This window comes from Theropithecus gelada, chromosome 14 (assembly GCF_003255815.1).
Source record: "Theropithecus gelada isolate Dixy chromosome 14, Tgel_1.0, whole genome shotgun sequence".
NCBI lineage: Eukaryota > Metazoa > Chordata > Mammalia > Primates > Cercopithecidae > Theropithecus > Theropithecus gelada.
In genome coordinates, this window is record NC_037682.1 from 19,645,928 (window position 1) to 19,671,594 (window position 25,667).

Genomic DNA, 25,667 nt, shown 5'->3' on the forward strand with positions numbered 1-25,667 from the left:
TTTCCTGTTCTTTTATTATACAAAAATGCAGTGTTAGCTAGCAGTGTTTTTGTTTTCCTCACTATGTTATTAGGTGGTCTGTTGAAGCTGTGGTGCATGTGCAGAGACACCAATTAGTCAGCACAACTGGAGCTTCCATTGTTAGTCTTGTTATTTAATTTCTAGGTTATGTCAATGTGGGCCTATCTCATTAGAATCTACAGGCCCATTGGCTGAGTACATGGCATTACTTTATCAGAATAGAAATTTGTTGATATGGTGATAGTTCTATGGTGATATCTAGTGTGCTGTCATTGGACCTGGTGACAGAACATCTTGGGGCCCCATTTCCAGCCCCCCTAGTGGTCACAGAACCTTTGGCTTAACCTTGATGGTTTTTCAGTTTCCACATTCCCTTCAGATTCTCTACCAGAACCATACATGGCTTTAAGTTTTTCTTCTCAGACTTTTGTGATGTTTCTGCTTCTGAAGCAGCTATATTAGTAAGTTCCAGTGAATTATTTCAGTTGTGTTAGCAAAATGTCTGATTTTATGGTTAAGATATGTTGAGCTATTGCTGTAGCATTGCTTGGAGTTTAGAGTGTCACATTCTTATTTTAACATAGGTTTTGAATATAGAAAATGACACAGTGATCTCTGAACATGAAACAATGAAAAACTGACATAAAATTTATATCCTTTTTTTTCTTTTTCTTTTTTTTGAGACGGAGTTTTGCTTTTGTTGCCTAGGCTGGAGTGCAATGGCGTGATCTCGGCTCACTGCAACCTCCATCTCCCGAGTTCAAGTGATCCTCCTGCCTCAGTCTCCCAAGTAGCTGGGATTACAGGCACCCCCCACCATGCCTGGCTAATTTTTGTATTTTTAGTAGAGACGGGGTTTCACCCTGTTGACCAGGCTGGTCTCTAACTCCAGACCTCAGGTGATCTGCCTGTCTCAGCCTGCCAAAGTACTGGGATTATAGACATGAGGCCATGCCCAGCCATAAATTTTTATCTTAATAGGAATGTTTCAGAGGGGTTGGATTAAAATCATTAGACAATTGAATTTGACAGATCATAGGTCAATTTTAAGTGTCTTTACAACTTTTCAAAAGAAAAACATCATAAATTCTTTAAAGCTATTTAAAATTATTCACCATTTGACTGTTACCTAGTTTCTGGTAATTGTGTACTTGTCTTTAGTCCCATATCTCAGCTAATGGTCGTTTTCAGCAGTGAATTCAGAAGTGCTTTACTATCATATCTTGATGAGAGAGATCCTGCAACTCTCAGTAGAGTATGAAGAAGAGGTAGTGCTTAACTGCTGTTACAGCTAGAGGTGAGAGAATGTATTTTCTAAATAACACTGTATTCCTTGGCATATAGTGTAGAAGTGAATAATTTGTTTGCATAGCATAGTGTGGGAAATAGTGTAGCAGTTTCTTCATGCTAAATATATTGGTTTCTTCTCTATAGTTCGCTGCCTTCACTTACAATTTGACTGGTACTATTGTGTTGTCTTGTTTCGCTTAAAACTATCGAGCAGTTAAAAGGGCTAATGCACTATCATCAGCTCTCTAGTAAATCGAAAAATTAGAATCTCCTCTAGATAGTTATTTTTATTTATCAATTTTGTTTAAAAAGACTGGAGATGTTGCTGGTTGTTTAGTAAATGTCATGTTGCAGCCTTACAGAAGATTGCAACTTTCTCTTAGCACAGAGGGTAAGACAAGCCTTCCTGTTCACCACTGCTATGCCTCATCCTCAAGAGAAAAGTTACCATGTTTGTATACACTGGAGAGAGTAGGTGCTTGAACAATATGAAACATGATGAATTTCTCACCCACTGAGATACATAAATTCTCATGTAGGTATCAGTCCTTTATCATGTCTGTGCTTTGTCATCACTAAATAAGTAACATAATATTTGGTCCTTTCAAATGTGTGTTTTTAGATTTATTTCTGCATGTTATTGATATTGTTCTTCCTTTTCTAATGCACTGATTCATTAAATATTCAGCTCCTCCTAAATTATACATTTTTTGTCCTCTATAGATATATTTTTAAATTTTAAATTTCCCTTCTCAAAATAAGCTTGCATTTTGAAGTACATTTGTTAGAAACAAGGTAGATTAATTCTACATTCTAGTCTCAAGGAACAGTCTTCTTAAATGTAAAGAATAGAACCCGGTGGAAATATATACTGTGTGCCATTTTACTGGGTACATATTAGTTTATCTGTTTGGAGACCTATAATCAACCACTAGCAGGGAAACTTGCCTTACTCCATTGCTGCAAAGTAATACTTTTTAATTATTAATGATAGACCAAATTTTATTTTTTAATCTCAAAAAAGTTTCCTTGAGTTAGTTAGCATTGCTCAAAATATACACTCTCCCAGGTTTGATCTTGACCTCTGTTTGTGGCCCTTTTTTCTCTATTTACTGCTCTCTTCTCTGTTTACATGGTTTTTGAAATTTTCTAATAATTTTCTTTGTTGATATTCTATAAGTAAATGGTAGAGCTCTGGCCGGGCACGGTGGCTCACACCTGTAATCCCAGCACTTTGGGATCACTTGAGCTCAGGAGTTTGAGACCAGCCTGGCCAACATGTGAAACCCTGTCTCTACAAAAAATACAAAAATTAGCCGGGCGTGGTGGCACGTGCCTGTAATCCCAGCTACTCGGGAGGCTTAGGCAGGAGAATTGCTTGAACCTAAGAGGCGAAGGCTGCAGTGAGCTGAGATCACATCACTGCACTCCAGTCTGGGCAACAGAGTGAGACTGTCCCAAAAAAAAAAAAAAAAAAAAAAAGGCCGGGTGTGGTGGCTCACACCTGTAATCCCAGCATCCCAGCACTTTGGAAAGCCAAGGCAGGCGGATTACCTGAGGTCCGGAGTTCGAGACCAGCCTGACCAACATGGAGAAACCCTGTCTCTACTAAAAATACAAAATTAGCCAGGCGTGGTGGCACATACCTGTAATCCCAGCTACTTGGGAGGCTGAGGTAGGAGAATCACTTGAACCCGGGAGGCGCAGGTTGCACTGAGCCAAGATCACACAATTGCACTCCAGCCTGGGCAACAAGAGCAAAACTCCATTTCAAAAAAAAGAAAAAGAAATGGTAGCGTTATTTTGCATGTACATCTTCTGTTTCCTAAAATAGATGTAGAAACTTCTTAAATAATTTTTTAACTTTTTAATATACTACATCTATTATAATACCATATACTCAGTAGGCATATTCATTTAATATTGTCTTCAAACCTTATACTGCCTACCGCTCTATCCGTGGCCCTAACATCCTTTCACATCTAAGAGGAGACAGTGATTAGCACAGTGCTTGCAAAGCAGCAGGCAAATTGATATTTGTGGATGACTGAAAGGATGTTCTGAGAACCTTTTCTAAACTGCTTTAAATTTGTGTGCTAACAACACAGATGGAAACCTAGCTGTGAATAAGTTACCAATCTTTAAAACAAAGAAGACTAGAATGGTTTGTATTTGTAGTTCATATTCTTGTCCTCTGGGATTCAGTAATCTTTTTAGCCTCTCTCCACAGTAGTACATGTATATTCCTGGGTAGCAGGCTGATTGCTACTGATGGTACTAAAATGTTTTGATAGGAGCAAAACCGTGCTGCCATCTTCCTTACAAGCCCAGTGTTCAGAGATGACCTGTTTGCACATGGGCCTGTGGTGTATCACTTTTTTATACAAGAGCAGTAGAATAAGGTCTGACTCGAGTTGATTGAAGTGGTGATTTTAGATGCTGGTAAGAGGACCTATTGCTGGTGAGGGAGGTTGAAATTGCAAAATGAGTTTGCAGCATGAGGCAGGTCTGCCCAGCAGCAGGTTGATTTGCACCATGAGACAAGCAGCACACATAAACAGATGGCCCAACAATGAGTCAGAACAACAGATCCTGAACAGGTAGATTGGCTTTTGTCTGATTCTTAACGTGGTTATAGAGAGTGGAATTTTAATTTGTCTGCCACTCTTAAGGCTGCAAAACAAGCATTTAGTGAAAGAAATTCTTTTCATTGGGAAATGAAAAACGTCATTAGGCAGAGGAGAAATTTGATTGTCACTGAATCTAGACATTGAGAAACCAACATTTTCGGGAGCTGTTTTACGTAGGCATGGGCTGGCTTCATCTTTTAGCATACCGTTACTCAACATCATTTTGCTGAATCCTCTAGCATATAACGTGCAGCAAGAAGATAGTAAAATGATGTCTTTTATATTTGGATTTTAAGAAGTATAGTACTGTTCATTGCAAGTACACATCTGATATTTGGGTTAAGAAAAGCATTTTTAAAAAGGATACACTAGTGATAAGTGTCATGAAAACATAGAGCAACGTAAGTTTGTAATGGTATTAAGCAAAGGAAAAACATTCATGGAAAAAATCCCTCAGTTTCATACATCAAGCATAGGAAAAAGGAAGAGTGTAGTAGAATTCCTAGATCTAATCATCCATCTTCAAAATGTAAATATAAACAAACATTTCTCTGCCAAACACTTTCAGAAGTACTAAGCATCTTATTAATTTTCAAAACCAAGATTTTGTGATAGTTTTATATCTCTGGAAAAGTATTTTAAATGTGGCATTTGATGAATAAATTGGTGTACCACTTGACTTCCTATACTTTAATTTTGTGATTATCACATTCACTGTACCATAGCCTAACATTTACAATGGATACATTTGTGCCCAAAGAAAGTAAAGTAGTAGTGAGCAGTATTGTTAGGTTAACTATTGATCTTTTTTAGGTTACTGTGATTAGGGATATACTCAGAAACACAAACTGCTATGATGGAAACTTTATTCTGAGATGCTGTGAAGGCTGTAATGCCATTGGTTAAGGCAGAGTTATAAATACAGCTACCTTTTGTTTCACAAATAATTGGGATCCTATTCAAGATTAATTGTGCCAACACCTACTTTCAAAATTGCCTTTCATTTTATCTGCTCAAGCATGTACACCTAGCCTTTGCTCAGGGTAGAAAAAGCACTAATCTACCTTTGTGCGTATGGAAAGTAGCATTCCTGGCACTGCATTAAAAACTCCAGGAGAATGCATTATTAATGGAATACCTCTCTCTCTCTCTCTCTCTCTCTCTCTCTCTCTCTCTCTCTCTGTCTCAAAAAGGGAAATCATTTATGTGGCCACTGTCAAGGATAGAGACAGACTTAGTGCTAGTTCTTAACCAGTGTATTTTTAAAGTGAGTTAGTGAGCAACACATAAAGAGAAATACTTTAGCAAGTAAATTACCACATGTAGCTTGTAGAGACCAATGTGATCTAATTGTAATATAGATCACTCTATAATGTGTCAACCTGTAAGTTTTAGTACATTGAGTACTAGATCCTATGTTTTTAATAGGATGCCGCATTATCAAAGATTAGAAAAATAATAATGGCTAGGCATGGTAGCTCACTTTGGGAGGCTGAGGCAGGAGGGTGACTTGAAGCCAGGAGTTTCTGACCAGCCTGAGCAACTCAGTGAGACCTCGTGTCTACAGAAAACTTAAAAATTGGCTGGATTTGGTGGTGTGTGCCTGTAGCTCTAGCTACTTGGGAGGCTGAGGTGGGAGGATCACTTGAGCCTGGGAGTTTGAGGTTATAGTGAGCTATGATCACACCATTGCACTCCAGCCTGGGTGACAGAGTGGAGATCCTGTCTCTAAATAAATAAATAAAAATTATTTTTTTAAAAAAGACATACACTGAAAATAATAATAAATTTGGGGTTTGAATATTATGAAGATTACCAGAAGGTTTTTGAATCACTTTTGATTTAAATAAGCTCCCATCATTTGTTTGCTGGTTTCCAGCTTTATGTTTTTGGTTTGTTTTTGTCTACACATGTATAATTGAGCTGAATATGTGTGCCAATAAGTAACAGAGCTGCGTTCAGCTTCTGCTTAAGTCTGCAGTATTAAAGTCTTCCTTTTGTTACATGTGCTGGTCTTGCAGACTCTGTAGAGCCTTATCAAATGCAGCCAGTTGGTGCTGCTGGTATGAAAGCACAGGGGAGCTCTCATGTGGAAGGATAATGGAGTGTAATTATAAAGAAAAATGAACTGCTCAACCACTCTATCTCACTCTACCTGCACCAAGAGTGACAAGTGCTCTGATCTTTCATAAACCCTGGAGCAGAGGTTTAACCATCTAAAATTATGACAGTGTAACTGTCACACAAACAAACACGCTGTGAAGTATAGGTATGCACCCCTGTGTAGGAATGATTCCTTCCTGTTAGGGAAGTCTCTGTTAGGACAGGAGCACCTTCAGCCACCAAGAGCACCTGCTTGTTAAGCATTGCATTTTGTGTCACTTCTTCTTTTCCACTCAATTTGTTCCATTTTCTTTTCCTAAAAGTGCTTTCTCCCCTCTGATTAGTGGTAAAGCTGATATCCTGGCGATGAATGGGTTCGTTCCACTGTATCCCATCAGACAACAAATATCCATGCTCTCTCCAAGCAAGTCTATCACACTTGCCTTAGCAGCCAACCTTAAATCAACTGTATTCTTATAAATGGGATGGAAATAATTGTCTCTTCTCATTCTCAACATCTAAGCGGAGTAGACTCTGGGACGCTTGGGTACGGTCTGACAATTAGGTCTTTCTCCCAGGTCTGCATATAGCACAGAGATTATACACATTTCTGTGGGCTCAAGATGGAGTCAGATTCGTATGTCCTTTGGTTGAAAATATTATCAGAAATATTTAGTAAAGAAAATGCAGCACAGAGGGACGAGGACAAATACCAGGGAGACATTCAACGCGTGTGATGACTAGACAAACTGTTACTAGTGTGTCACGTTGCCAGTGAATATTGCAAAGTCGTCCTACTACTGGAACATCTGAAGGGTAAGCTAAGCAGAGCTGGGTTGCAGAGCCGGGTTGATTTAGTGCTTTTGCCAGCTCAGCACAGAGTTGAAATAAGGTGTTGCAGAATGATGCAACAGCAAAACCCCTGACATCTTGTTCTTACAAAGCCTAAAACATAACCACTCTTGGTGAGGCTGTGCTGCCTACTGAGATAAGTAAATTCAGCATCACATACATTAGGCCTGTGGAGACTAAGCAGAAGTGATGGCTGCGTCACTTACACAGCAGTCCTATTGACTGAGCCCTGGTCTTGCCTGATAGGTGGAGGAGGGGCAGCCAGGATTCCTAGTAGCAGCTCTGAAAACAGGGAGGCTGGTTTTAAAACCTCTCTGTGTGGTTTGTAATGGTATTTCCACAGGCCCTTTGCATATGGGTTTTGATTATCTGAGCTCTATTTCAAAAGACAAATAGCTACATAGTTTTTATGGCAGTAAGATAAGCCTGTTAGTGAATCAAATTTTTAAATCCAGCTTTAGTGGATGGTAAGTAAAGTTTGCTATGACTTCTTTAAAAACCCACCAGAGCCCAGCACTTTACCCAGTCTAAATGTTGCCAGTGTCCATTCCATTTTAAAAATTGAAGTCATTATTCCAGAATTGAAGTTTTTGGCTTGAGGCTGGAAGGTTAGCAACAGAATCTTAAAATTGTCCATCATACTCCGTAGACAAGGAAGTATATCGTTGTTGGGTTGGCTCCAGCATTTATCCCTGCTCAGCAGCTCTGCCAAAGAGACTGTCTTGGATGACAGAAGTACAGTCTCCCTGGCACTTAGGAGCAAGTTATCTAGCTCTGTCCAGTCCCTTTAGGAACGTTCCCAGCCCTTCCAAGTACTTAGAGCAGTTTCTAGGATATTCACCTCAGATAGGCACTGTCGGTGTAGCAGGCTCCAGAGCCATCTCGCTAGCTGCCCGAGCCTCATCCCTGACTGTCCCGTTTCCCAGCATCACTGCATCCACTGGCTCCTCTCCTGCTTGGCCCTTTCAGTTTATTGTACAGGTTACTCTGGTTCCTTGGATTTCAACAGCCTGACTCTGTTTCCTGGCAGTTGACTGTATCTAGAGACTATGACCAGAAAGGGACATCTCTCCCTGTTGGCCCAGCTCCCCATACTAGTGTACTCTGCATTCAGTCAGTCTGCTTGGATGCCACCCAACCTCCTGTCAGCCCCAGAAAAGTTGGCTCAGAAAAATGAGCTCCAGCTTTTTGTTAGTGAGCAGAGCTTCATTCAAACTAGTTTTCCAGAGGGTAGGGATTCCATATTCTAGTCCCAGTTTTACTGTCACGGAACTGTGTAACTTTTGATTGGTCACCCATCACCATGTGCCTCACTCTCCCCATCTGAATCAATGACAGTTAACGTAATTACCCCCACACAGTTCTGAGAGTCTTATTTGATAAGAGGGTTTGAAAATTTACAATCGTAAAGTGCTGCGTAAATATGTGATTACTTACACAAGCACACAGAAAAATCACATCATTAGGGAAATATTTGTGGAAAATAGTACCATCATTTTTCATTTAGGATCTACTCAGAAAGTAAGATTCTTGAAAAATTATTAAATAGTCCATATGTTTATAACATGAATTCTTTTTTCTTAATCATGTAAATTAAATAAGTTTGAAAAATCAGAGTACTCAGAAATGAGAACCAGTTAAGTGTAAAAGATGTTAGTTTCAGTGTTCTGGTTGGATTCCAAGGGATACTATTACATTTTGCTTACTGTAATTCCCTAGATAGCTTCAGCAAGGTAGTTTTCAGTTTTCTGACCCCTACTGTACAGCTCTTGAAACAACTGCTTTCTCCACCACTTGAGTTAGCTGCGGTTCAGTGGTAGAGGAACGGATTTCAGTTTATCCTTGTGTCAGTCTTATGTGACAGGGGTTAAATTATTTGTAAGCTACTTTAAGCTGTTTTGATAAAGTAAGCACCATTATGAAACATATTACTACCATTTTCATTTCCACTGTTATATTTTGTTTATAGTTGTGTGTCTCCCTGTGTCTTCAGTTATTTTATTTTACCATATTCTTCTCAGAACTCATTCGTAACTTGCCTTTTGTCTGTGCATTTTCCCACTAAAGTCACATCCCAGCTCTTTCATTATGATAAAATTTTGATTAGTCAGAAGGCCATTTGAATTTTCTGGTTATCTAAAATCATTTTTGGTTCACCTTGTGTTGTCGAAAAATTTTCTTTTTTTTTTTTTGAGATGGAATCTTGCTCTATTGCTGGAGTGCAGTGGTGCGATCACGGCTCACTGCAAGCTCCACCTCCTGGGTTCACGCCATTCTCCTGCCTCAGCCTCCCGAGTAGCTGGGAGTAGTAGGCACCTGCCTCCTCGCCCGGCTAATTTTTTTTTTTTTTTTTTTTTGTATTTTTAGTAGAGACGGGGTTTCACCGTGTTAGCCAGGATGGTCTTGATCTCCTGACCTCGTGATCTGCCTGTCTCGGCCTCCCACAGTGCTGGTATTACAGGCGTGAGCCACCGCGCCCGGCTGAAAATTTTTCTAAGTAATGTCTAATTCCACTTTCCTAATAGTTACAGTTCAGTGAGTGTAATTACCATGTGAGGGTTGAAAACTGGTAGCCTATGGGCTTTATCTATCAGCAAAGATACTTTGTTTGACTTACAATATTAAAAGCAGTTCATTGATTAGTGTTATTAGGGCACTACCTCTCCAGTTGACATTAGTCCATGTCATGCCTAGTATCTTACACCTGGCCTGCTTCATTGTCTTGTATTAGTATTACTTGCCTGGCAATAGGTAATCATCCTATTACATGTTCTTGGAAAATGTAATCATCAGTTTACATGTTCGTGTGAGTGAGATTTCAACCCCTGAATGAAACTGTTCTTTAATGATTTAGCTTCTTTAGGTGTGTCAGGATCATCTTTGTGAGCATTTGTTTTCTCTGTGCAGTGCTATAGAAGTAAAGATAGACATCAGGAAGTTGTATTCTTGCCATTCAGAGATTCATAGAATTTTAATAGAAGATAATTTAGAGATTGAGTGCAGAAGCTGAGACCAAGATTGGGTAAATAACTGACCAAAGGTCACAAACCTTGTTTAGTGACAGAACCTAAGTTTCTCGACCCATTGTATTATTTTTACAGCACAATACTGCCTCTCTACTTATTTTTTCTAGAAGCAGAGTGGAGGAGAAAAAGTGTGTGTGTGTGTGTGTAATTTTAAGATTTTAGCTATATATTTTTGTGGCTTACTGCAGCTGTATTACAGGTGTGAGGGCTCCAGATCCTTACCAGCAAGCCAGATACTGGTGTTGGGGGTTTGAGGGGGGAATATGGAATTAGTTATCAGGAGTTAGAACTCTTTAAGTCTGACTCTATCCCTGATTTGTGACCTAGGTTTAGTCACTTACTCAGAGCCTCATTGTTCTTCCTGGCAAGTAATATCCATCTGATATTATTACTTTGTTTTTATGTAACTGTTATAGAATTCACTAGATACTACATTAGACCATATGGAAAAAATCAAGGTACTACTGTGATACATTCAGACAATGCAATATTATTCAGAGCTAAAAAGAAGTAAACTACCAAATCCTGAAAAACATAGAAGAACCTTACATGCTTATTACTAAGTGAAAGAAGCCAATTTGGCAAGACTGCATACTGTATGATTCCAACTCTATGACATTCTGGAAAAGGTAGAACTGTGGAGGCAGTAAAAAGAGGAGTGGTTGCCAGAGGGGTGAGGGAAGGTTGTGCTGAGTAGACAGAGCATAGAGGAATTTCAGGGCAGTGAAACTATTCTGTGTGATAGTATAATGGTGGCTGCATGTCATTATGTGTTTGTCTAAATCCATGGAATGAACAGCATCAGGAGTGAACACTAGTGTGAACTGTGGACTTCCACAGTATTGAGGTGTCAGTGTAGGTTCAATTGTAACAAATGTTCCACTATGTGTAGCTTGTTGATAGTGGGGAGATGTGGGGTGGGGAGGCCAGGAGTATGTGGGAACTCTACTTTCTGTTCAGTTTTGTTCTGAACCTAAAACTGCTCTAAAAATGAAGTCTTCTTTAAAACAAAAATCAAGGGACTGATTTTATGTTCATTGTACTATACTCTTTTGACCCTGCATGTCAGTACTTTTGCTGTATATAGAAACTGAAGAACAGTATAGTAAAAGCATGAACCACAGCTTCAGTACTTGTAAGTATACTGGAAGAAGATGAAAATGGGCTGGGTCCAGTGGTGCACACCTGTAATCCCAGCACTTTGGGAGGCTGAGGCGGGTGGATCGCTTGAGTCCAGGAGTTTGAGACCAGCCTAGGCAACATGGTGAAACCATGTCTCTACTAAAAATACAAAAAATTAGCTGAGCGTGGTGGCACATTCATGTAGTCCCAGCTCCTTGGGGAGCTGAGGTGGGAGGGTCACTTGAGGCTAGGAAGTCAAGGCTGCAGTGAGCCCTGATCATGCCACTGCACGCCAGCCTGGGTGACAGAGTGAGATGCTGTCTGGGGGGAAAAAAAAAAAAGATGAAAACACTATAATTATTTTTACTGTGGCCATTCCATCCTTTCTAAAAGGTGAGAGGGGTGTGTGTATGTTTGTGGTAGTGGGTGCATACATGTGTATGTTCAGGTGTGAAGACTGTAAATATTTGTGTAGAAATTTGTGGATTAGACTTTGTAATTAGATTTTGTAATTTTCATCACCTGTGAAAAATGTTTTTCTTCATGGTTAATATTTAATGAGGTACTTAAATTCTTTTTCTTTTAATTTTATTTATTTATTTATTTTTTGAGTCAGGGTGTCACTCTGTTGCCCAGGCTAAAGTGCAGTGGCACGATCATGGCTTACTGCAGCCTCAACCTCCTGGGCTCAAGCCAGCCTCAGGCTCCTGAGTAGCTGGTACTACCAGTGTATGCCACCACACCTGGCTAATTTTTGTATTTTTTGTAGAGACAGGGTCTCACTTTGTTGCCCAGGCTGGTCTCAAACTCCTGGGCCCAAGCAATCCTCCTGCATTGGCCTCCCAAAGTGCTGGAATTACAGGCATGAGCCGCTGTGCCCAGCTAAATTTTTTTTTTTTTTTAATTTATTTCGAGATGGAGCCTCGCTCTGTCGCCCAGGCTAGAGTGCAGTGGTGTGATACCAGCTCACTGCAACCTCCACCTCCTGGGTCCAAGATACTCTCCTGCCTCAGCCTTCTGAGTAGCTGGAACTACAGGTGCTCGACGTCATGCCTGGCTAATTTTTTTTTTTTTTTTTTTTTTTTTTTAGTAGAGATAGGGCTTCAGCATGTTAGCCAGGATGTTCTTGATCTCCTGACCTCGTAATCTGCCTGCTTCGGCCTCCCAAAGTGCTGGGATTACAGGCATGAACCACTGCGCCCATCCCACCCCAGCTAAATTTTTAACCAAATTCGTTTTATTCATTAAGAGACCGTTCATGCTTTTCTTCTACATTGCTGAACCTCTCTCTTTAATAAAATTTCTAGTACTAATGATTTAAAGCAAACAAAAGCGCATGTGTTCTGAAATTCTGAAAGATGAGTTCAGGTTTCTTGTGTCTCTGATGAAGTAAACTCAGACTAAATACAGAGAAGTGCAAATTATCCTTTGTCACATGTCTTGGAAGAGCCAATCCCATGAAGTTAATCAGCCATCATTTTGGCAGGCTACACTTGTGACAAACTTGCACCCTCCCTGTTGTTTGATGAGGGGTCTTGTCAGAAAGTAAATTTGTAACATTGTTCTTTTTTTTTGTTTCAGTGATTATAACAAATATTTGGTGGTAAATTTAACTACTGAAATTGGGAATACTTTGTGAAATTAAGAGGGTAGCATTCAGCAGCTTTAGAATTTTTCCTTTCTTTTTTTAAAGACAGAGTCTCGCTCTGTCGCCCAGGCTGAAGTATAGTGGCAGGATCATGGCTCACTGCAACCTGCACCTCCTGAGTTCAAGCAAGTCTCATGCCTCAGGTTCCTGAGTAGCTGGGACTACAATTGTGCCACCACCACGCCTGGCTAATTTTTGTATTTTCAGTAGAGACAGGATTTTGCCACATTGGCCAGGCTGGTCTTGAACTCCTGGTCTCAAGTGGTCTTCCAGCCTCAGCCTCCCAAAGTGCTAGGATTACAGGCATGAGCCACCACGCCTGGCCTAGCAGCTTTAGAATCTTTTAAAATGTATGTGTCTATGCTGTTACTGTAGATGATTTTTTAATTATGATTTTAAGCATCAAGAGTGTGATGTTCAGAATGTACTTTGGTTAAAATACTTTCCAATTAAAAATACCAGTGTTTAGTTATTTACAAACATTACTTTTGTTTAAATGTAAGGCAAATATTACATTTCATCATAGAATATTTTCTACATGATATATACTGCCTGCTACAATATGTTTTTCTAATATTATTGTCTTTTTCTGTCTTTTAAGAAAACATACAGAATTGAGGATTCTTAAACGGCATCCTCATCTTTGAAAATAATGGATCTATTTCTTAGTGGATGTATTCTGCATAGAATTTGGTTAAATAATCTGTTATATTTACCTCGTCTAGCATCTGATTCTGTCTTGTGTTTCTGTGAAAATGGGACTTCCTACATTGTCTCAAATGGTACCTAGGGCTTGGAGTAGGTAAAACAATTTGTTTTGTCTGAGCAGTGTTCCATAAAATGATAGAGGCTTTGGTTTTGTTCCTCCTTTCCCCTCCTCCCATTTAGCATCATCACTGTACTTAAATTGTATTTTCATATCCAACTTGTCAGGGACAGCTACTGTGCAGCCATCTCCAGTCAGCATTCTTTTGTGAGGAAAACCACAGCAGCAACAGCGCAGGAGAATGGGAGCATTTCGGTAGTGTCCAAGACAATTCTGATATTAACAAGGCAGTGCTGCCTTTTAGGTTGTGGGATACAGCCATGTAATGATGAATGACTAGCTGGTGGTATGTACAGTGATGTTCTGTAAACAGACAGTTACAGAGGGACAGACATTTTGCTCTATTGGAGCTTAATGTACAAATTAATAGCCTCTATGTTATATCTTACTGTGGTACAAACATAATGATTCAGGTGCTTTTTTTTTGGGGGGGGGGGGGAACGGGGTCTCACTCTGTCACCCAGGCTGGAGTACAGTGGTGTGATCTCGGCTCACTGCAACCTCTGCCTCCTGGGTTAAAGCAATTCTCCTGCCTCAGCCTCCCAAGTAGCTGGGATTACAGGTGCCCACAACTACGCCCAGCTAATTTTTTGTATTTTTAGTAGAGACGGAGTTTCACCATGTTTGCCAGGCTGGTCTCGAACTTCTGACCTCGTGATTCGCCCGCCTCGGCCTCCCAAAGTGCTGGGATTACAGGCGTGAGCCACCGCGCCCGGCCTCAGGTGCTTTTTTATGGTAACAAACAGCTAAATTGTGCAGATTATAAATGGTTCTTATGTTTTTTTTTCCCCATAGTCCTCATTACTGTGTCTAGGATCTTTGATGGGTCAGGTTACATACATACATATATTTATTTATTTATTTATGATAGAGTGTTGCTCTGTTGCCCAGGCTGGAATGTAGTGGCATGATTATAGCTCACTGAAGCCTCAAACTCCTGGGCTTAAGGGATCCTCCTGCCTCAGCCTCCCAAGTAGCTGGGACTATCAGGCATGAGCCACTGTGCTTGGCCCAGGTTACATTTAAATTGGGCATCTATTTTATGCATTCATAATTATGGCCCTGAACCGCCATAGAGGTACAAGAAATCTGGGATGTACCTAGATTACCACAGGGATATATACACTAATATATTTGATTTCTGAGATTAAAAGGCAACAGGTAACATTTGCTTTGATATTGTACTTTCTTTTTGGCTGTTCTCATTTAAAAAAATATATATATATAGCCAAACATAGTTTGAACTAGCATTAAAATGATTAGATGTTAAAAATCAAGTGACTGAAATACAATTGACATTGGAAATAAAAGTCACATTTAATTAGCTGTTGCTCTGAGTTAAAAATTCATACTAGACAAATTGTATAATTCATTGGTTATTATCCCTTTTTTTCACATTGCCCCTAACAGTTTCCTAAGCATTCCCCACCATTAATTCATTTGATTCCCAACATTTTTCTGAAGGAGGGAGGACTATATAGTTTAGTACTTCAAAGAAATGTAGAAAACTTGAATGTAAGCCATCTGGACTTTTTGGTCTTTTATCTCATGTAAATATATTACAACTACCATTCCTAGTATGTATTGTTCCATTGTAGTTTATGTCTTTATACTGTTTTGCCCCAGCATCATCATATGTTACATATTAGAATCTGTAATTCTCTAGGAGTCACATCTCTCTCGAGTACAACAGCAACACTCTTTCTTGTTTGACACAAATTAAAGGCAGTCCCAGGTTTTCAGAAGGGTTCCTAAATTTAGGCAAAGTCTGACTATATCAATATTAGTCTTGTATAGTCATAGTTATCAAGTTAGGGGGAAGATGGGGTTGAGTTTACTTATTAGAGCGTGAGTGAATTAATAAGTAAACTGCATTTCAATCAAGCTAGCAAATTAAAGGTCTAAAGTCTAAATTTTTAGAAAGATGGACTGTAAATCCTAATGATATTAGTAAAGGGTCTCATCTCCTGTGGAGATGGGATGTAAAATCCATTGATATAAATACCTCTGTGTGTGTGTGTGTATGTGTGTTTTGAAGGAAGAATAAGTCCCAAAGAATATTTTTTAATTAAAAAAGTAAGCCAAAGTCTAATCAATACCATGACATATGCATTCTCTGCCATCTGTTAAACATCCATGCAGAGAATTTTGAACTTTACTGAAAAAAATCTCTGATAATTACAACTGCTGCTGTTCTTAATTTATTTGTGCTTTATAAATTCCATGACAACTTGAGAACTGTAAAATAATTATGTCCTCAAATCTCAAAACCAGGAAACAGACCTTCTTTTGTAGACATCGTATCCAGTTCACTGTGAAAGATGAGGTTGTAGATGCTGTTTCTGTCAAACAGGTGGTATTTTAAAAGGATATGGACTTTTTTTTTTTTTTTTTTGAGACGGAGTCTCGCTCTGTCGCCCAGGCTGGAGTGCAGTGGCCAGATCTCAGCTCACTGCAAGCTCCGCCTCCCGGGTTTACGCCATTCTCCTGCCTCAGCCTCCCGAGTAGCTGGGACTACAGGCGCCCGCCACCTCGCCCGGCTATTTTTTTGTATATTTTTAGTAGAGACGGGGGTTTCACTGTGTTAGCCAGGATGGTCTCGATTTCCTGACCTCGTGATCCGCCCGTCTCGGCCTCCCAAAGTGCTGGGATTACAGGCTTGAGCCACCGCGCCCGGCCAACTATTTCTTATAAAATGAAAAAAGTGCTATTATTTTAGCTAAGTATATTTTTATAGCTTCTGCCACTAGTATTCCTCCCCGTCCTCCTCTGTTAGAATTCTATCCTGCGTCTCCCCTGGACTATCCCCTCCAATAACTCCAGTGCAGATTCTCTTACTGAATTTTACTTGCATTAAGGAGGGAGTTTATCTTGAGTTTCTCTTCTGTGTTTTTGTTCATAAAATGGTGAAATCTTCACTTAGTTTCTGTTTCCATTAAACAATACATACCTTTTACTCTAGATTGTAATTTTGTCTCTAATGTTACAACAGTAACACATCCCCTCTTCTTTAGAGGATACTTGTGTGGCACATTCTGAAGACTGCCCTGTCTCCTTCCTGTATCCTCAGCATTGATGAATGTTGGTGTGACTTATCAATGCAATGACTGAGTTTTAGTTAGACAGTAGAAAGTCTTTTTTTTTTCTTTGTGTAAGTTCTGATCTCATCAACAAATAAATATTTCTCCAGGTTAGTTTTTCTGTACACATAAAATTTAGTATCCTTGGTTTCATTTTGAGCAATTGGTGTGTCTGAAGACCTAGAAAGATTTTGAGTAAGATTTGATAACTTTCTGGATTTGTGAAAAGTTAAAGTCTCTATCAGCCTCTGGTATAAAGAGTGAAGGTTGTATTTTTAGATTGCATGTTGACTTGTGGAAGGAATAAAAGGATGCATCTTTAAGGCAATACTGTGTAAGAAGATGTCTTGAGTGGGCGTGGCCGTCTAATAATTGATATGCAACAGATGCTGCCATGTAGAGCACAAACCAGTTGAGTATGACTGAATGTGTGAAAAAGCAGAGACTTGAAGCACTGACATCCAGCTGTGCGGGGCAGGGTCTTGAAGTTCCTTTTGAGAGAAGCTTTCTAAAATTTGTGGGAGCAATTTTTGATAGAAATAAACTAGTGGGTTGATTGGAGGGGTGGGGGCAGTCTTTCCATCTCTCTGTCTCCCTTCTCTGTTGAAAAAAGCCATGGAACATGGAACGATTGACTTAGATGGTGGAAAAACGAACCTGATTTTCTGTTGTATTAGACCTATAAAATTCCGTATTTTTCTTCAGGACCTGTCTTGCTGTCGTGTGAACACGTTGATAGTATCACTGAATGTCACAATATTGATCACTGTGACTACCTGTCTTGGAAACTGTGACTTGAAGTGTCAGAGGCTCTGTGAACTCTTCTGCCTGAACAAACCCTGATGAAACCCAGTGATGTGAATGTCAAGGGAATCTAAGGCTCCGTGTTACACGCTGGGTTTATGGAGCAGTTCTTGACAGATGGATTGAAGGGGGCGGTACTAGCAGTTCTGGAGGCCTGGCACATTGGCTCATTGTTTATAGAAATATATTAAGAAAAGATGATAAGTTATTAATTTTTTTCTCCCCCTCTTGCTTCTGCCTTTGTTCTTTCGAGCTTTCTTTTTTCATTTCCCTGATTTTTTCCCTCTCTTTTAACTCTCATTAACTTATCAGTGAATGATGAATGGCCAGTTTGTGAAATTTAGCCCTTTCTCAAAGCTTCAGGATAATGTTCCAATATAGTTAGCTACATTTAAAGATCTCCATTATATGTGAATACCTTTGAAAATATCAAATCATGTATGCCAGTATAACCTTCGTTGATGACCAGCAGCAGTCATAACTTCTTCGTTTAAAACACATAGTAGTAAAAATATAGGCTCATCTCCTGTGGAGATGAGAGGATATCCTTTGTATAGGGGGCAGTGAGAACCTTGGATGACACCACACAGCTAGGATTTTTGAGATATTTTCGCCATATTCTCTTGCTGCCACCCAGAAGTGGTACTGACCTAAATCCAGGGTCCCTCTGAAGTCATTTGAGTGCTGTGTTTGCCAGAGCTGCAAGACTGAGCTAGAACGAGACTGGATTGTGAGACTTAGAAAAGCCAGCTAATATGCACAGCAACTCTCCTTTACTCCCAGTCCTTGGAAGAGCTTGCAGGGTCTCCACACCTAAGGAGCACCTCTGCTGCAGAACTCACCTGGCTTTCAGTTACTGGTTTCTAAGTGCAGTCATCCATATTTAAGTGACAGAGGGCATCAGTGCTTCCTCCAAACCTTGATTTAATTTTTATTTTTTTTCCCCACAGATAACGACAGACATGTATAACCACACATGCAGTATTCTAATCTGGTGAACACAGCAAGGAGTAAGGGACAATTCATTTCTGAGTGGCAGTTTGACATACCAAAGCTATCTTTTAAAGAAAAGCTTTACCCAGCTCATATGATCTGACCTGTAATGCAGGGCTCTTTCTCTTTCTTCTTCCTTTTTTTCCCTTTCCTCTCAAGGACTGATGTAAGTTTGCAAGTATTTTGATCATGTCCCCCCACCAGCCCCCACCCCAAGCTTCCACAGCTTTGTTTCAGGTCCTGGGGGAGGAGCAGTTGTGAATGCAGTGTGACTCACTTGACTCCCACGCTCCTGATTCTGGTTCTGATTGGTCGTCACCTTGCTCTAGCCATATGGCTGAAGAGTAGTACTCTAGCCCGCATCCCTTGCTCCTGCTTTCCCTACTGTTCCCTTCTGTTGTACACGACATTGGGAGCAGGTTCTGGGCTTTGTTTCTTGCTTCTAGTTTACTTTAGCTGGGCAGTGAGTAGGAGAGCACACTGTATTTCCTAAGGATGGCTGTAGAGGAGAAAAAAACACCCTTTCCTTTTGTGACTGGTATAGTAATTAGTTTCCTGTGCCGTTTTTGTCCAAAGTTAATTTTTTGGCAGGTGTCATGTTTATGTTGTATTATTTCCTCCTGACTTATCTCCTTCCTCTGATTTGATCTGTTTTGGGTTTTGTTTTTCATTGTTGTTTTTGTTTTGTAAGAGCTCTTGAGGTTCCTTTCTCTGGCTGCTGTTGCTGCATGTTAGCTAGTTCGTTAATATGTTTGATGTGTGATGGGGAGGAAGACTGAAAGCAACTCTAAATAATTATTTAATTTTTAAATGTCTAAATGTTCTGGCAGTCACCAAGCAATAAAATTTATATGAGATTCTCAACATTATCTGCAGCACCACTGCTATTACTTCGCCTTCTCCTAAACTATAGCAGTTTAATTATTCTGCCTTTTATAATGGAGAAATACAATTTTGAAGACTTGAAAGTTAATTATTATAAGCATTTGATATTGTATTAATTTGCAGGTAGTTTTGCAAAGACTTTAAACTCTGCATCATTTAAAAAAATATTTTCTTAGAGAGGCAGTGCTAGCAGAACGTGATGCATAGCAGAATTTTTTTTCCCAAAAAATTGGCCTTTATATGATATTTTAGTTGTCTGAAAAGAATCAATAATAAAAATACTTTTCTGAAAGCCTCTTGGCCGGGCATGGTGGCTTATGCCTGTAATCCCAGCATTTTGGGAGGCCAAGGTGGGCAGATTGCATGAGCTCAGGAGTTTGAGACCAGCCTGGGCAACATGGCAAAACCCCATCTCTACAAAAAATTAAAAAATTAGCTGGGCATGGTAGCACACTCTTGTAGTCCCAGCTACTCGGCTGGTTAAAGTGAGAGGATCGCTTGAGCCTGGGACGCAGAGGTGGCAATGAGCCAAGATCGTGCCACCACACTCCAGCCTGGGTGACAGAGCCAGACCCTGTTTCAAAAAAACCAAAAAAAAAAAAAAAGAAAAATACCAAAAAATCAACAAACAAAAACAACTCTCAAGAAAACATTTTTTTTTACTTAAATGTTTTAGAAATTCGTTTTATACATATTTTAATGTTCAAATATGTTAAACGAGTAATGCACAGATTTGCATTTTTTAGAGAATATGGGGGATGAAGTTGGTTATAGCCATAAGCAGGTATTTGAAAATTAACCTGGCTCTTATGGTTTCATCTATTTAAAGCTCTTCGTTCACTTCTTTTTCTTCATTCATGATCTATATTAGAAAATCACAATCTATTTTTTTCAGAAATAGCACACCTCCGCTAATGAACTAACTTGAAAGTATATGAGATATGAGAGGAATGCTGCTTATACCTTCTTCCTCCCATTAGGGCAGGAGAGTCAGAGCCCAAATATGGCCCCCAAATAGTTATTACGTGCTTTATGAGCAGTTTGTTGGTCTTTGGTCCCACCACTTTACACATCATGTAAAGAGAACAAGGACATTTACTCAGCAGTATAGTTTTTTGTTTTTTTTTTTGAGACAGAGTTTCACTCTGTCGCCCAGGCTGGAGTGCAGGGTGCAATGCCATGATCTCGGCTCACTGCAACCTCCAACTCCTAGGTTCAAGCAATTCTCCTGCCTCAGCCTCCTGAGTAGCTGGGATTACAGGCATGTGCCACCATACTTGGTTAATTTTTGTATTTTTAGTGGACATGGGGTTTCACCATGTTGGCCAGGCTGGTCACGAACTCCTGACATCAAGTGATCAACCCACCTTGGCCTCCTAAAGTGCTGGGATTACAGGCATGAGCCACCGTGCCCAGCCAGCAATATAGTTCTAAGTGCAGAGTATAGTTGTGAACAAAATAAGCCCCTGAACACATGGGGCTTACATTCTGTTGAAATGTGTTATAATAATGAAGGTATCCAGAAACACATTTCTCTTGGATTTGAGCAAGGCCTAGAAAGTTTGAAGAATTTTGACTTTAATTTTTCACTCCGTGCAGTTAAATCCCTACTCTGCCTAAACAAACGTGTATACCTCCACAGAACCTGTCCCAGCGAAGAAGTCCTGCTCATGAGTTACACATTTCAGTAATTTAGAATATCTGTTGTTTATATGGCATGTTACTGGGATCAAGGTTTCTTTGTTTAACAATCTGTTGAATGTTTTCAACTGGGACAGATACATGATGTTTGCTTAATAAAAATTACTAGGGCTAGTATCTGTGTTATCATATGCAAAAAATAATAACTTGGGCCCAGTAGTGTGTGCTTGTAGTCCCAGCTACTTGGGAGGCTGAAGTGAGAAGATTGCTTGATGCCAGGAGTTCAAGGCTGTAGTGCATGCACTATGACTACACCTATGAATAGCTACTGTACTCCAACCTGGGCAATATAGAGAGACCCTATCTCTAATAATAATAATAATGACCAACAGCGTGCCAATCACAGTTCTGAGTACTTTCCATATAACAAGTCATTTGGTGCTCATAAAAACCTCAAGGGTACTGTTAACCACCTCATTTTAAAGAGCAAGACAGTGAGGCACAGGTAGGTTCATAAACTTACCCAACATCTTAGAGCTGTGAGTAGCAAAACTGAAATTGGAGTTGAAGTAGGATGGCTCCAGAGTCCTGCTTTTTACTGCTACATTGTATACTGCCCTCAGCATGCTAAGTTAATAACAGGACATCTGAACTCTGCTGTGTTGCCTCAGTTGCCCTTTATATATAAAACATTTCTTGCACCATCAGTTTTGTATTAGCAATAATGTATATTAAATGCTTTAAGCTCTTCATATGTAGAACCTGTGTAAATTTAGATGTAATAAGTTTTAGATGAAGCTAGTTACAGGAAAGATGTCAGAGCATATTTCTATGCAGCTGATAGAGCAGTATTATAATATATTTTATTTCTTTTTGTCTTCATTTGGTAGAAAAGAGTAGTTGAACAGCTACGGAAGAACCTGATAGTAAAGCAAGAACAACCGGACAAGTTCCAAATACAGCCATTGCCACAATCTGAAAACAAACTACAAACAGCACAGCAGCAACCACTACAGCAACTACAACAACAGCAGCAGTACCACCACCACCACACCCAGCAGTCAGCTGCAGCCTCTCCCAACCTGACTGCTTCACAGGTAAACGTGTGGATGGAACATTGCAGGCTGCAGATGGTAGACTGATTTGTTATTGGTCATATAGAACTGGGTCCTGTCTCAGACTATACTGAGCTCAGCTAGAACTAAACAAAAGTTATTTTGATTGCTTTTTTATATCATAACCTAGATAAGTATCATTTGAAATCATTGGCAGAAGGAAATAGCATTACTAAGAAGCAAAAATCAAATGATTTCCCACCTGTCTGAAGAAGGGGAGAAAGGTAGTCAATAACAAAGAAAAATCACTTCTCTGCTTTACAGCAGAATTAAAATCTTATTTTGAATTTTTCGAGGTATTTATTTACACTTGTTCTAAAAGTTTATGACTTGACCTCTTCTGGAATTGCTTTTCTGGAATTCTTAGCAAGTAGGCCTAGAGCTATTCCAGGATCAGTGCTCTTGGGACCAGATAGAAAGAAGCATTTGGAAGGTGCTGTGGCTGGGCTCAGTGGCTTATGCCTGTAATACCAGCACTTTGGGAGGCTGAGGCAGGCAGATCACTTGAGGTCAGGAGTTTGAGACCAGTCTGGCCAACATGGCAAAACCTCATTTCTACTAAAAATACGAAAAAAATTAGCCAGACCTGGTAGCAGGCGCCTGTAATCCCAGCTACTCGGCAGGCTGAGGCAGGAGAATCACTTGAACCCAGGAGGCGGAGGCAGAGGCTGCAGTAGGCTGAGATCACACCACTGCATTCCAGCCTGGGCAACGAGCAAAACTCCGTCTCAAAAAAAAAAAAAAGAAGAGTGCTATATTTGCACTGTTCATAGAAACACTCATTTTTAAGCCCATATTTATGAGGAAATAAATTTGTTCTAATACACTGATGGGAATCTGAAATGAAAGCTACAGGTCAAAACTAAAGAAGTGGGAGCTTAATAAAATTCTAACTTGGCGTAGTTGTGCAGATGTTTTTACCAAAAAGGGCATTTAAACAAGCATACAGTTTAAGGATAGTGAGGCAATCAGGATACACAAAAAGGGCGTATTTGGAAATGATATTCCAAATGATACTTGGATCCTCAAAGGTCACAGATCCCTTTATGACTCTGTTGAAAGCTATAGATCCCTCTCCAGAAGAATATACATTCACTTAATACACTCATTTTTGCACACTTCAGGGACTTTGGGATCCTCTGAAATCTAAGCGTGGATACCTCTTACAGCCAACACCAGGTCTTTGTTGTGTCTTTATATGTAGAGTAAAAGAGTATAATTCACTTGGCTGTTCACTGTTTATGGACATTGGACCGGTTCATGTGCAACATTTTGCAAGTAAAGAATGAATTTTTTATAAGAACACTAAAGATGAGTTAACATTTAATAGAGGTTACTGTATACTGGCAGTCTCCTAAGTACTTTATATAATGGACATACTCCTCACCCTAATCCTAAGAGGAAGTTATTATGATTACTATCTCTGTTTTGTTTTTGTTTTTGTTTTGTTGTTGTCGTTTTGAGACGGAGTCTTACTCTGTCGCCCGGGCTGGAGTGCAGTGGCGCAATCTTGACTCATTGCAACCTCCACCCTCCCGGGTTCAAGCAATTCTTCTGCCTCAGCCTCCTGAATAGCTGGGACTACAGGCGCGTGCCACCATGCCTGGCTAATTTTTGTATTTTTAGTAGAGACAGGGTTTTACCATATTGGCCAGGCTAGTCTCAAACTCCTGACCCTGTGGTCTGCCCAACTCGGCCTCCCAAAGTGCTGGGATTACAGGCGTGAGCCACCGCAACCGGCCCACCATCTCTGTTTTTTAGAAGAGAAAACTAAGGCACAGAGAGGTCACGTAATTTACCTAAGATCATGGAGGGTGGTATGTGGTGGAGCTAAGATTTGAACCTAGATGTTCTGGCCGAAAAATATGTCCATTCAACTACTCTTCTATACTGCCATTCATTGTTATTGGTCGTATAGAACTGCACTCCAGCCTCAAAAAAAAAAAAAAAGGAAAAAGAAAAAAGCAGTGCCAATACTGTATAAAACCAAAGAAGGAAAAAGAAAAATCCCTGTTGTAAATCAGATAGCTAGGACAGCCTACATAATTTTTACCCTAATCACCACCCCAAGGCTATTTGGAAATTAGGCATTCAAAACTGACTTTAAAAATCTTACCAGCACTTGTATTGGTTCTGAAAGGTTGCTTAGAGGATACTTTTTGTTTAAGTTTTAAACAGAATTGGGTTAGATTGTTCTCTTTCCAAAGTACAGGTTGATCAGAAAATGTTTACCTGGAAGGAGTGTGGTAGAATTCATTGTTTCCTGTTACGTAGGAGTTTTCTGTCTTAACCCATGGAAACATTCTGTGCAAGTAACATTTTATGTTATAAAAATCAAAGAAGGCTGGGCATAGTGGCACACGCCTGTAATCCCAACACTTTGGGAGGCCGAGGTGGGTGGATCACTTGAGGTCAGGAGTTTGAGACCAGCCTGGCCAACATGGCAAAACTCCATCTCTGCTAAAAATACAAAAATTAGCCAGGCGTGGTAACATGTACCTGTAATCCCAGCTCCTCAGGAGGCTGAAGCATGAGAATCACTTGAACCCAGGCAACAGAGGTTCCAGTGAGCCGAGATCGTACCACTGCACTCCACACTGGGCGACAGAGTAAGACTCCATCTCCAAAAAAAAAAAAACCACACACACACACACAACAAAGGAAACATTTCCAAAATACTTATAATAGCTTTTCCTTTCCCTGGTAGTCTGTGTTGCTTTGGGATGGTGGATGGTGAGAGGCCCAGGGCTACCTCCAAAACAGTGTTGTATAGCACCTCTCCATCCAGTAGCCCACCTGATATATTTAATTGATTTTGCTAACCTTTTTTTTGAGATGGAGTCTCGCTCTGTCGCCCAGGGGTGCGATCTCGGCTCACTGCAAACTCCGCCTCCCAGGTTCATGCCGTTCTCCTGCCTCAGCCTCCCAAGTAGCTGGGACTACAGGCATCTGCCACCACACCCAGCTATTTTTTTTTTTTTTTTTTTGTATTTTTAGTGGAGACGGGATTTCACCCTGTGAGCCAGGATGGTCTCGATCTCCTGACTTCATGATCCACCCGCCTTGGCCTCCCAAAGTGCTGGGATTACAGGCGTGAGCCACCGCACCTGGCCAACCTTTTTTAAATATTGTTTTATTTAGTGAAAATGTTTAATGATAAAAACCAAAAGCATCCTCTAAGTTTTTGGTTTTTGAGTTTACAGGTAAACTACCAATCTGGTTTTTAGTTTTTGTTTGTTTGTTTGTTTTTGAGACAGGATCTGGCTCTTTTGCTGAGGCTGGAGTGCAGTGGCACAATTTCAGCTCACTGAAACCCCTGCCCCAAGCCATCCTCCCACCTTAGCCTCCCAGGTAGTTGGGACTACAGGCACAGGCCACCATGCCCAACTAATTTTTGTATTTTTTGTAGAAACAGGGTTTCACCATGTTTCCCAGGCTGGTCTCAAACTCCGGAGCTCAAGTGATCCACTCACCTTGGTCTCCCACAGTGTTGGGATTACAGACATGAGCCACTGCGCTTGGCACTACCAATCTATTTATTGGTACTACCAGTCTATGTGGTAGATTCTGGTATCCAAAGAGCAGTGGTCCCTGCCAGAAATCTGGTATATCATTTTTAGTAATTTTTGTT

The 25,667-nt window shown here is 40.1% G+C and overlaps 1 protein-coding gene across 12 annotated transcripts in view; it reads left to right on the top strand.

Annotated features, from left to right (window-relative positions):
* Window positions 1–25,667, top strand: part of PHF21A (PHD finger protein 21A) — a 194,798-nt gene that overhangs the window by 120,815 nt on the left and 48,316 nt on the right. For all 12 annotated transcript variants that reach the window (XR_003115638.1, XM_025356993.1, XM_025356984.1 and 9 more), the window contains one exon: window positions 21,812–22,018. Coding sequence is in view for 11 of the 12 variants with exons in the window: in XM_025356993.1 (XP_025212778.1) it covers window positions 21,812–22,018 (207 nt within the window). In the remaining variant the exon portion in view is untranslated. The remainder of the gene's footprint in view (window positions 1–21,811; window positions 22,019–25,667) is intronic.